The following is an 11,662-nucleotide window of genomic DNA, read 5'->3' on the forward strand; positions in this document are numbered from 1 at the left end:
CTTCTCTCCCACCACTTCGAAGAGACAAAGACAGAAAGACGTGGGTGGAACAAAAAGGAGTTGCAAACACTTCTAACTTTTAGAGTGAGGGAGAGAGAGAGAGGAGGGAGAGGCCCATTTGATTTCAAATGCTTTGGTGGGTTATAATGTGTTTTGATTGATTGGGAAGGGGAGAGAGAGAGAGGGAGGGAGAGAGAGAGATCAGAAAGACTTTGGGTCCTCTGTTTTACTTGTAAATATCTGCACTGAGAGGAGGAGAGGAAAAAGAGATGGTTGCAAGAACCCCACCCAAGCTGAGAAAGATGGTGGCACCTCTCAACCCTGTTCTAGTGAGAGAAACTCTCAAGAAGGTACCGAAAACCAATATCTGTCCCTCTCTTTCTCTCTCTCTCTCTGCGCACTTAGCTTTTGCCCATTTTCAACATAGCTCTCATTTTGAGTGCCACATCCATCTACAAGCTAACAAAAGGGTCACTTTTGCATTATCTGTGTTCAGAAGGTTCTTCAAAATCTGATCTTTCTTATCTCAAAATTTTTTTATTCTTTTTTTTTTTTTTTTATGTGGGTTTGTGGAAAAGGTGGATCGGTGCATGGCGAGATTGGAGGAGCTGCAGTACACGGTGGCCGGCGGGAGGAAAGTGGTGGCCGGTGTCAATTTGAGCCCCCGAAGCACTCGAGGTTATATCAAGACGAGCGTCAGGTGCAAGCAAGAATCGATCAGGTAAAAAATTTATCTTTGGGACTTGTTTTGTGTGTTTTGACGGTTCAGTTCCTTCCTTGTGGGGTTTTCGAGCGAAAGTTTTAACTGCTGTCCTGGGTATATTCTGCTTGAAGCGGTGATTATACTAAATTTGGTGTTGTCTTTTTGCTCGTTGTGATTTTTTAGGATCAAGAACTCTTCGCTGAAAATATCTCCAGTGGGCAAGTTTCCTCCAGCTGCAGCAGGTACTCTCTCTCTCTCTCTCTCTCTCTCTCTCTGGGTATTAATTTTGGCATTTTTCAGTAAATATTGCCATTTGATCTTTCAATGCCTAGTTGTCAGAGTGTTTTGTTGGAAAAGGTGTCTTCTTTTCTAAAAGTTTGTGGTTAGAGGGTGGCTCTGTTACTGATGATCTATAATGCATTTCCAAATCTTAAAAGAAAGAATTTTTGGCAAAACAAAATGAGCCCAGTACCAAGCTTCATTTTCGTGCCAAATATGTGTTGGTTTATCAATTGTTTGGTTAATCAAGTATTACTTTTGGTCCAGGAGAATGGCGTAGGATGTCCCTACCAGCAATGCTGGTGGGTGAAACGGTGGGAGAAATTCTCCAAGCTAGCAAATTCGCCAGAGAAATTCTAGCTGCTGTTGCTCCTAAACCCAATCTTGTTGACGACCCGAAAACTCCGATGACCCAATCCAAGAAGCAAAGACCGATGCACCACCCCGAAGACTCCGAGCTAAGGACTAGAAGAAAGAGGGAGAAACAGAACAAGTTGAGGTCAGAACCCAAATCGCCGACTCTCCAGAGAGCACGGTCACGAATCAACTTCAAAGTCTCTCCTCCGAAGCAAAGAGAGAGCGAGAGAGATAATAACAGATACATGGCCAACAGGGTTTCCCCTAGAAACAGGCCTTGGGCTAAAAAGACTGTCCTTTTCCCCAACCCTTTGTTCCTCCCCGCAACACCTGCCGCAACACAGAAGTTTTGCAAGACGAGGTCTCCGGTGATAGCCAGAAAGAACGTCGAAACTCCACACAAGTTCTTGATCAAGTCACCACACTCACCTTCCAAGTTCCAAGTCAAGATCAAGAGCCCCCCGAAAGTTTGTATCTCCCCAACAAGAGCTTTGAGCTTGAGCAAGAAGTCGCCTAAGCCATCAACCGCTGCGAAATTGCGGAGGTCTTTCTCGCCTTCAAGATTGGTAAATAGATTGATGTCCCCATTGAAAAGCAGGAAATGTGTGCTAAAAAGCGATAGTGGGTTGATGATGAGCGGACTGAAACAGCGCCCTGCTGTTTCGACAACACCAATCCGATTTGCTAGTCACAATAGAATTCCACTGAGGGGTTAAAGCTTATATTTATGCACTGGTTGATGTGAAGAAAGGTATCTTTCGTTGGAGAAATGTTTTCATAGTCCATTCTTTGTTATCTCACCTGCGAGGTACTTTCGTAAATAACTCATTTGTTCATTGTTTTCCTGGTGTGTTCTGCTACAGTGGTAAATGATATAGAACTTTGTGATGCATTGCAGTTCTCAATGGTATAGAGCTCTACTTTGACTTCTGAATCTAGAGGGGAGGGTGTAGAAATATGGAAAGTTGATCTTGACCTTGTTTGCTATATTTCCTCTCTTTGCATTGATTTCTGTAGTTTCAATGTCCTGGCATTGATTTATCAACACATGAATGATATCAGCTGAAAGAAGTATTCACACTTCAAACGACGGATTCCACAGAACCGTACCTTAAGTTCCCCGAATTGAGATTATTTCACGTAATGCTTATGTATCTGCATCAGTTGAAAGTGCAATCACGCATTCAGACCAAACACCCTTATATACAAGCACCATATTCCCTTTGGTTTCTGTTCCGGGTCAAAACATCTCATACGTTCTTCATGCATCACTCCCATATTACTTTTGTGCCATGATTGGCATTGTCATTGTGCAAGGCTACCAACCCAGCATCAACCGTTCAGAATTCTCCCTACAAGATGATCAGTGTTTGTGTAGATGGTAATGACAACCAAATTACCTACTTTTTAACGAGAGTAAACCGTTGGTTGAATGTCTAATTTCAGTGCCCGTTGGTTGCGACAGGATGTTGCGCAAAAGGAAAACATGAAAAGTTCTACAACCCAGAAGGAAAACCTTAGATAATTTATTACACTGCTCTTCACAGCATGATCCATACTCAAAGAATGAAGCATACAAAATGTCTAGAAATATGAGTATGCAAAATCGGTTATGGGGCCCAAGATACGTAGTCGTTACAGTTTGCAGAAGGCATAATCAGAAGAAGATGGATATGATACACTCCCTAATATTTTATATCAGAAGCATGATTTTCTTATCTTTCAACACACAACTGTCGTCTTTGGCACCTCTCACAAGTCCTTGTAAAGATGTCGTTCCATTTCTCGGAAGGATCAAACATGTGAAAGTTCTATTAGATTCAAGCTCTAAAGCTCCGGTGATCTTCAGCAATTTTAACTCAAGTTGAAACTCCAACCATTTTTCAGCTTCAACAGCATGACAGACGTGGTTCGAAACTCATCCACTTATCACGAATCAAGGCATCAAGGCCCTTGAATCGAGTTCTTGCACCGAAGAAGAGAATGACTTATTTTTCATATTAAATTATGCAGACCGGTTGGATTTACTTGTTATTCGAGTTGTGGTTTGGACTATGAAAATCCATTTCATTTTGACATCGATAAAATATTTCGTACATATTCTCATCTTAGCGTACTTAAATTGTAAACTTTGTGGGGATCATTATTCAAGAAATCCTAAACTTATTACTTAGAGGTCAATTTAGTTATAAACCTTTCACTTATGCAAATTTAGCCCTAAAATCTATTGACAATTTGTCAATATAGTTCTTCACTATCTAGTTCATGGCACATCAAAGGGAAAAAAAAATTCATATGTGATTTTCATTAACCGACTTTTTTCAATTTCCAACTTAAAAGAAAAAAAAAAAAAAAAAAGGAAATTAAATACGATGACTTCTTCCCGGTCATCATTGAACTTTGTCAAAAGCTTTTCCTTTGAAGATCTATAAAACCTTATAAGCTACATACAAATATAGCCACTGGTGTTGGCACTCTATATACCTAGTTTTCTTGCATTGCTGTGCTTCTTATTCAAAGAAATGAAGCGCCTAGTATCTGTGACATTGATCTTCCAGTGCCCATTAGCCAAATTGGCCTTCTTAGCTATGCCTCTCCACTTTCTTATTATAAAGTCCATCTTCTCAGTTAACCCACAAAACGACTGCAACTTTCTCGGCATCGAATCGTAGACCTCCCACCACAACCTATTCGCGGAGTCACTCGCGAAAGCATGGTAAGACTCCTTGTCCCAATTGCAATCGTAGTCCCGGTAACACATCCACGGCTTGAGCCCCAAGAAATGCATCGTGTAAAGATTGTCGGGGACTGTGTGTTCTTCGTCTTTGCGCCTCTCGAAGATCTTCAAGTAATTGAGCCTACTCGGCCACCGGTGCCACCATGTGAAGAACTCGTTCAGGAATCCTTGGTCACCGCCGTTGTAAGAATCCAACTTGAAGGATTTCGACATGAGGTCCTCAAAAACGCAATTTGATGGCTCGATCACCATGATACCTGAGTTGAACAGCACTCCATTGTTTGGCGCCGCCGATAACTGTGGATATACGAAGAACTCGTCGAGGTTCCGGAGGACAAGTAGATCTGCGTCGATAAAGATTACCTTGTCGTATTGCGTCAATTGCCACACTCTTAACTTGCTGAAGTTCCACTCGTTGTAAGCGCCCTTTTTTGCGTTTGGAGATCGGATCCGGTGGATGTGCCAAATCTTCCATCCAGCGGCTCGTAGGCCGGCTAGGGACTTGCTGGTGATCGAGTCATCAGCTAGAAGGACCAGGTCTTTAGTCGAGCCGGTCCTCCTGATGCTTTGAGCCAAGGATATTGCACCGCAGACATAAGCTTCTGAAGAGTGAAGAACAGTCGCATAGGCCTCCCGAGGGCGGTACATCGTGCCGTTTGCCTTTCTTAGGGACGACTGCAACACGTATCCTCTCCACCTCTCTTTTCCTGGAAACCAATCACCATATGTTTCTTCATTAAGGTCGACATTCAATGATTAGTGAGTATCCAATTTTTTAATTAATATATATGGATGAAAATTCAATATATCACGGTAAACATCCTGCAATTATGAACTGGATTGAATCATTCAATGCCGATTGACAATTTAGCTAATGATTGAATGCTCCCATATATGTTGCTAGTACATATCTCTTCTAGGAAGAATCAAGATTCAAGAATCGGTTTTCCTCTGAAAGTCATTTAGTGTGAAGACGCATGAAATGAAAGTAATCTGGCGTGCCGCATTGTAATCAGATTCTCTTATCAGCTTAGCAAGAGAGGTTTTTAATGTAGAATTCTTGAAAATTCTTGAATTATTACCCTCGGTATGCTAAGACTAGTTTATAAAGTTGGTATACTAAATGATATGGCGGGTCATTAGTTGATTTTGAATACGATCAGCTTATTTACGTGCACTATGCCGAGTCTATTTATCTATCCGCAAACTCAGAAGCATAAGAAATAAATTTGTCAAAGAACTCACCGTTCTCAGCATAGGCGGGAGCGATTTGGCAAGACCCAACAGGCATCAAGACCTTCTGCTTTAATCTCCCTTGCTCAGGCTTATACACCCAGTAATCGCCCACATGCCTCACCAGATCATCGCACCGGAAAATTTCAACCATTGGCCCACACGATCCAAGGAAAACAGCGTAGATTTTCCGATTCATGTCCAGGTTTATCCCCCGGTCCCGACAGCCAAATTAGCCACCACCAAGTTAACTTGCAGTCTAAACACATCCCTCAAACCTCTCCTCCTGTCTCCGCCATCCTCACATGGAACCTTGGCCACAATCACGTCGAGATCACGATAATCTTCAAACTTTGGCATCGGTATATCAGGGCATGAAGGCTTACGTCCCTTCGGATCTTCATTGATCCATGTGGGAAAGAAGTTTTTCCACGTGAGGTTTCCGGACACACGGTCAAATGTCACTTTGACGGCCTTCGCGAGGCCTTTCATCGCGAACTCAGGGTCAGATATGTCATCGATATTCACGAACCCGACGCGGACTTTCTTGCCCTTCATTTCTTCTTCGACAAGGCGGTACCAAATGGGGAGCTTGGTCTCTTTCCTGACAAGGTGGGCATGCTGGAGGTGAGGCTTCGTCCGAGCAGAAGACGACGGCGACGACGGCGACGACGGTGTGTTTAAGTGGTCTTTGGTGATATTGAAAGAGCCTGAGAGGATTAGGAGAGCGAAAGTGATGATGAAGAGAGAGAGGATCAAGGGCCTATGCTTTGAATTTGATCTTGAAGCCTTGTTGGCCATTTGCATTGAGCTCCTCACGTCCTCTGAGTCTTTTGCTGCTTATTTGAAGGTTTTGTCCTTGAATGGACAACTTAAATAGGAGAAAAGGAAAAAAAAAAAAAAAAGGAGAGAGAGAATGCGTGCATGGATGCACGTTGAGGCTGTGTAGTTGGTAACCTTGTGATAATGTTGCGTTTGAAAATACTAATGGATTTAATCTCTTTTTAATAAGCAACAAGGCTCCAACATCCATTGAATTATATACCTTTCTTAAAATAATTTCAGGGATTTTATGCCAGATCTAAATCATTTTTAAAATGGTAGGAAGGCGAAAAGGGATTCTACTTGCTTTATAATAAGATTTTGTTTAAATATTATTTGGATTATTGGTGATTATTGACTTTCCTAAATGCCGGCCAATGCCGCTACTTATAGAATCTTATATTATAGGGTCATCTCATAAATGGGAGATTTTGTTTATGTATTATTTTGATTATTGATGATTATTGACTTCCTAAATGCCGGCCAATGCCGCTACTTATAGAATCTAATATTATAGGATCATCTCATAAATGGGAGCCTCACAAATAACATATTTGTATGGAAAAGTAAGCCCATCGATTCAAAATTAACGAGAGGAAATGAAGAGTTGAATAAGGTTAGCCACCTGAATTCCGAACAAATATATTTGTACGGAATAGCAAGCTCATTGATTCAAAATTAATGAGAGAAAATGAAGAGTCTAATAAGGTTAGCCACCCTGATTGCTCAATTTCATATGATCATAGCAGCCATATTGAAAGTGTTATTTCAATAATTTATTATGGAGTTACTACGGATGATTAGATTGATCGTTCTACTAAAATTGTATATAATATCTCATGCCCCAAGTTCTTAGATTGCATAAAATATGTAAATTTCATTTCTTCGCTAATCATATGAAAGAGTGATCGTGGAAATCGGATAGATTATAGGGAAATTGATAGTTTAGACGATTTTTTCTTCTTACCGATAGCCAATAAGTTGACTTTTGATGTAGGAAAATGTCACGTTGGGAAGGAAATCCGGACAAATAAAATTGCTTTCCCATATATGTATAGTGCTAATCATATTAGTTTTAATTTAAAAGGAGATTATTAATAAGTGTATACCCAAGGTAGTGACCGACCAATAAGTTCACAAGTTGACCGCACCAGTCAATCGAGTAGGCATAAAGAAAGTAGTTGAATTGGACATTGATGATTTTCATTTTCAAAGTAAAAAAAAAAAAAAAAAAAAAACCCACATTTTCATTTGTAGGAAGAAATCACCTGTGTTTTATGAGTGCAAGTTAAAATCTAAAACTCATTTCACTAATTATTCACCCCTCAAAAACGGACGAGTCAGATAGTTATCAAATTAACTTGGTTATATTATTGGCTCTGGCATTACGCAATCAATCCATGGACATCGGATGTTATGTTAGGTTAAGATTACTAGGTTGTGAAGGAGAAGTCTCCAATAGATTTCATTCTTTTCAAAAAAATGAGTCCAAGTATTTTGTAATTGATGATGATGTATCTATCTTTTAACATAAATGGTGAGTAATTTATATTATCACACTTGAGAGAGAGATCACTTCATTTTTTATATATACGTGAATGGTAGCATACTTATAAAGACTTCTTAGGAAGATTAAATTACCACATGGATTAATTGAAAAGAAGCAATTAAATCCCCCAGAGCTCATAATCAGAGGAGATAAAAGTCATCACATGATTGTTGTCTAAAACAGAGATTGAAGTGAAAGTTTATAGCGTTGACTTTAGTGTACAAAGAGGCCGTCCGCCGAAACAGACAAAAGAATTGATTGAGGCCTAAGAGGACATGAAGTACATCGGGGCAATCGTATCCCGGCATGGTGTGCCGTCCTAATTAAGTACAAAAACAAGGTCATGAGTTATAAAATTGTAAAAACCGGGCGGGACTGAACAAAGAGACCGAGCTAGTAGCCAACCCCTTCATCGGTGGGCTCGTTATTACATATCCTTTGGCATTAAATGGTCGTTATCTTTATCGCTAATTTACGCAATTAGAATTTACTTAGAAATCCTTAATAAATGATGCCGCAATCTGTATGCATTATTTATGTCAAAAAGAACTACTTTGTTGACAAGATAAAATCGTTTCCAAGACTATACATAGTAACGTAACTTATGCTAACAATGTAATGGTCGATGACATGGCACATGCCACATCATTTAACAAGAATCTCTTAGATAGTGGCATTACTTTAAGTACATTCGATCGGTTTGCACAAAAGCCCACTCAAAAGATTCAATTTGCCTAGTGATTTTGAGTTAATTGAAGTGGGTATATTGTATTATTGTCTATGAGAAACCAAGTATGAGTATCAAAAGAATAATATATTACTCTTTTTCAAGGAATGTTTAGGCTAAAGAAATTTAGACCCGATTCGAACAAATCAAACACTTTCAGTAATGTTACTCAAGTCACTGTCACTGTAACTTAAGTCTTAGTTCGAATCATACCGTTTAGATTAACTGAGAAGTTTGAAAAATATTTCACAACACATACTACATGGTTGAAAGTTTGAAAAATACATAAGCAACTTTCGGAGAGAAAATTTAACTAAATTCCTTTTGGGGAGGATGAGGTTAACATAATATTTCAAAAGTAGGGATCCCATGAGCCATTTAATGAATTTTTTGGGGCTATATGATATAATTTAATTTGTTTGATTCTCCTTTCATGCAAAATTAGAGCCCAAATTCACTAAAAATCATTAATTTTGGGTCTAATCTCAATTCTGTCGCGAACTTTTTATCCTCTGAAAACATAACACTAACTTTCACTCCAACCCCAAAGCTGTCCATAAGTCCAAAAACTGGCCACTAATTTCTTCAAAATTATCAACATTGTGCTACTTAGAAGTCAATTTTCAGAATCACATCTTCATCAGTACTCTCACTTTCGTATAAAATTAACAATAGTCTCATGAAGTGGATAATTTTGAAGAAACCAAAGACGATTTTTTGACGAATGGTTAACAATGGCAAATTTGGACTAGAGTGAAAGTTACTAGAATTAAAAGTTGGTGATTATTTTTAGATAAAAAAAGTCTGAGACAAATTAAGATTGAACCTAAAGTTGGATCTTTTTTTTTTTTTTTTTTTTTTTTAAAGGAATTAGGCCTGCAATTTGATCATTAGTACTTACTTTGGATGCTTGTCTCATATCCAACTAGCTTGGCCCAAAATAAAAAAAAAAAAATTCCCAATTTCAACACTTTAACTTAAAATCCACTGCACTCCAGTTTAAAGGCGACTGAATAAACTAGTGGTGATTCTTGAACGAATGATTAATAATGATAAATTTGGACTGGTGTGAAATTTACTATAATGAAAGTTGGTGATTTTTTAAAATAAAAAAGTTCGGGATAAAATTAGGATTAAACCTAAAGTTGAGTTCTTTTTTTTTAGGAGTTAAGCCCACAATCCAATCCTCAACTACTTACTTTGGATGCTCGTCACATATCTAACTAGATAGGCGCAAAAAATTCCGATTTCAATACTTTGTTTTTAACTTAAAATCCATATAGTGTGGTTTAATATATCGTTTGCAATATTTTAATGGAGAGACTTGTTCCTTCCTCGCTATTGTCTTTTTCCCTTATATTTTTCTTTTATTAATTATACTTTACTCTTACTTTAACTCTCAAACTCAAATTTTTACCATATCTCTTTGTAGGGTATGAGAGTCAAAATCTATATCTAAACTAAATCGTTCTTATCTTAACCCCTAAGAAGGCGTAGATTCAAATCTCACACCTTCCCCTCACATGTGAGAAGGATGGTTTTTGCCTTAGATATTTTGGTTAATTTGTCGTGTGTTTTGTCGAACTTCAATTGGAAATATGCTCACACACGCCAACTGAAGAAGGCTTGTCACGTGTCCTTTACCTAAACTCCCTCTCCATCAGTTGGGATTGTTTGACGTTGTATCACTGAGTGACGTACGTAATGATAAATTAATTTCATCTCTTAGAATTTATTAATGTTCCCTAAATACATTGTACCATTCATTCAGAAAAATTATAAATAAAGTCATAAAACTATTGTTATTATGTCCATTTAATCTTAAATATTTTAAAAATTTGTTAATATAGTTATTTTGGTCAATGTTGATAAAAAAAAAACGCTAACATAGCAATCTAGTCAATGCTGGCTGTCTTATGTGACGCAACCGATGCTAACTTTGATCATTTTTATAAACTTTTTGATTTTTTTCCTTTTTTTTTTTTTTTCTTTGTACTTTGCTTGAGACCAACCATAGGTGAGGACCGCCCTTTGCGGGCCACAAGTGAGGCCGGCTTAGCTAGATTTGGGTGAGGGTTGCCTTGCCCACGGTCAGCGAGGGTTACGACCCTCACTAGTAGTCGGTGGGGGCTTGTAAACCCAACCCTCGTAAGCTATAATAAAGAAAAAAATAATGAAAATGATGAAGAAATTTAAAAAAAAAAATTGCAAAAGTTGTTCGTGTTAACATCGATGTTGTCACATAGAATGACATGCTTTACATCAATGATTTCAGGCCAAAATTGATAAAAATACAATAAATTGAAGATTTTTTTTTGTAATTTTCCCCTACTTATGCAATAGCACCATGCTAAGTGAAGAAGGGTATTCAAGCTTCTTGCTTCAAGACTTGAATTCGAATCATCACCTTCGCATGCCATTTTGAGGCTAAGTCAACACCACGCAGTTGCTTTTGTGCTTATTACGACTTACTGGAATAATTAAATATTAAATTACGTATTCATCTAACAGTTTAAGTTTTTAGAATAATTGACAATTGTTCTATAATATATTTTATGGTATTAGAGTTAGAGGTCTTGAGTTCAAATCTTTCTAAATTCTATTTGACTCCCCAATTAAATATGTCCACATTTAATATTAGACAAAAAGACTAGATTAAGTGTGAGGGGGAATGTTGAAATAATTAAATATTAAATCATACTTTCGTTTAATAGTTTAAACTTTTAAAGCAGTTGACAATGGTTTTATAAAATCTGACAGAGCTAATTGGCTAAGGAAAAGGAATACCGTGCAAATACTCAAGCACTTTAGTGGGAAAAAACGACGGCATTTGTCAATTAGGGAGATGACGAGGTTACTTGCAGTAAAATAAAGCATTGGTGTTTTTTTTCTTTTTTTCTTTTTTGTCCTTTTGCTTTCAAAGACACCAGCATATTCTACTATGAAGTTCATATACATTGAACTCCATGTTTAACTTGATTTTCATTTGCATGCCCCCTCAAAAAGAAAAGAAGAAGTCGTTTTCATTTCCTTCTATTCTATTGTATTTTGAGGATCGAGGCCACGAATCTTTTGGTAAATGGTGGGGTTTTCTTGTTGAGCATCATTCTGTTTTCAGCTCTCGAGAAGGTCCTGCAGAAGTTCTGGTGGAACCCGATTCAGGTACGACGTGCAATGGCTTCGCAAGGAGTGAGAGGCCCTCCCTTACGGATTCGTCCATGGCTGCACCAGAGAAATGTTTAAGTTGAGAGACGA

The 11,662-nt window shown here is 38.2% G+C and overlaps 2 protein-coding genes across 2 annotated transcripts; one reads left to right on the forward strand and one right to left on the reverse strand.

Moving 5' to 3' along the window:
- The first annotated feature begins 80 nt into the window (after positions 1-80).
- On the forward strand, positions 81-2,277 carry LOC104429698 (probable microtubule-binding protein TANGLED). The gene is made up of 4 exons (XM_010042535.3): positions 81-350; positions 579-721; positions 887-945; positions 1,250-2,277. The coding sequence occupies exons 1-4, from the start codon at positions 270-272 to the stop codon at positions 2,053-2,055; spliced, it is 1,089 nt and encodes a 362-aa protein (XP_010040837.2). The 5' UTR covers positions 81-269; the 3' UTR covers positions 2,056-2,277.
- A 1,449-nt stretch (positions 2,278-3,726) lies between these two features.
- Positions 3,727-6,114, reverse strand: LOC104429697 (putative UDP-glucuronate:xylan alpha-glucuronosyltransferase 4). The gene is given in 3 exon segments (XM_010042533.3): positions 3,727-4,783; positions 5,322-5,528; positions 5,531-6,114. Coding segments are annotated over 3 exon segments (1,755 nt in total). The 5' UTR covers positions 6,111-6,114; the 3' UTR covers positions 3,727-3,815.
- Positions 6,115-11,662: the final 5,548 nt, after the last annotated feature.

This window comes from Eucalyptus grandis, chromosome 2 (genome assembly GCF_016545825.1).
Source record: "Eucalyptus grandis isolate ANBG69807.140 chromosome 2, ASM1654582v1, whole genome shotgun sequence".
Lineage (NCBI taxonomy): Eukaryota > Viridiplantae > Streptophyta > Magnoliopsida > Myrtales > Myrtaceae > Eucalyptus > Eucalyptus grandis.

Coding starts and splice junctions, on each gene's coding strand:
- LOC104429698 (XM_010042535.3), top strand. CDS start 270: ATGGTTGCAAGAACCCCACCCAAGCTGAGAAAGATGGTGGCACCTCTC. Junction 722..886: donor TGCAAGCAAGAATCGATCAG/GTAAAAAATTTA, acceptor GTGATTTTTTAG/GATCAAGAACTCTTCGCTGA. Junction 946..1,249: donor GTTTCCTCCAGCTGCAGCAG/GTACTCTCTCTC, acceptor CTTTTGGTCCAG/GAGAATGGCGTAGGATGTCC.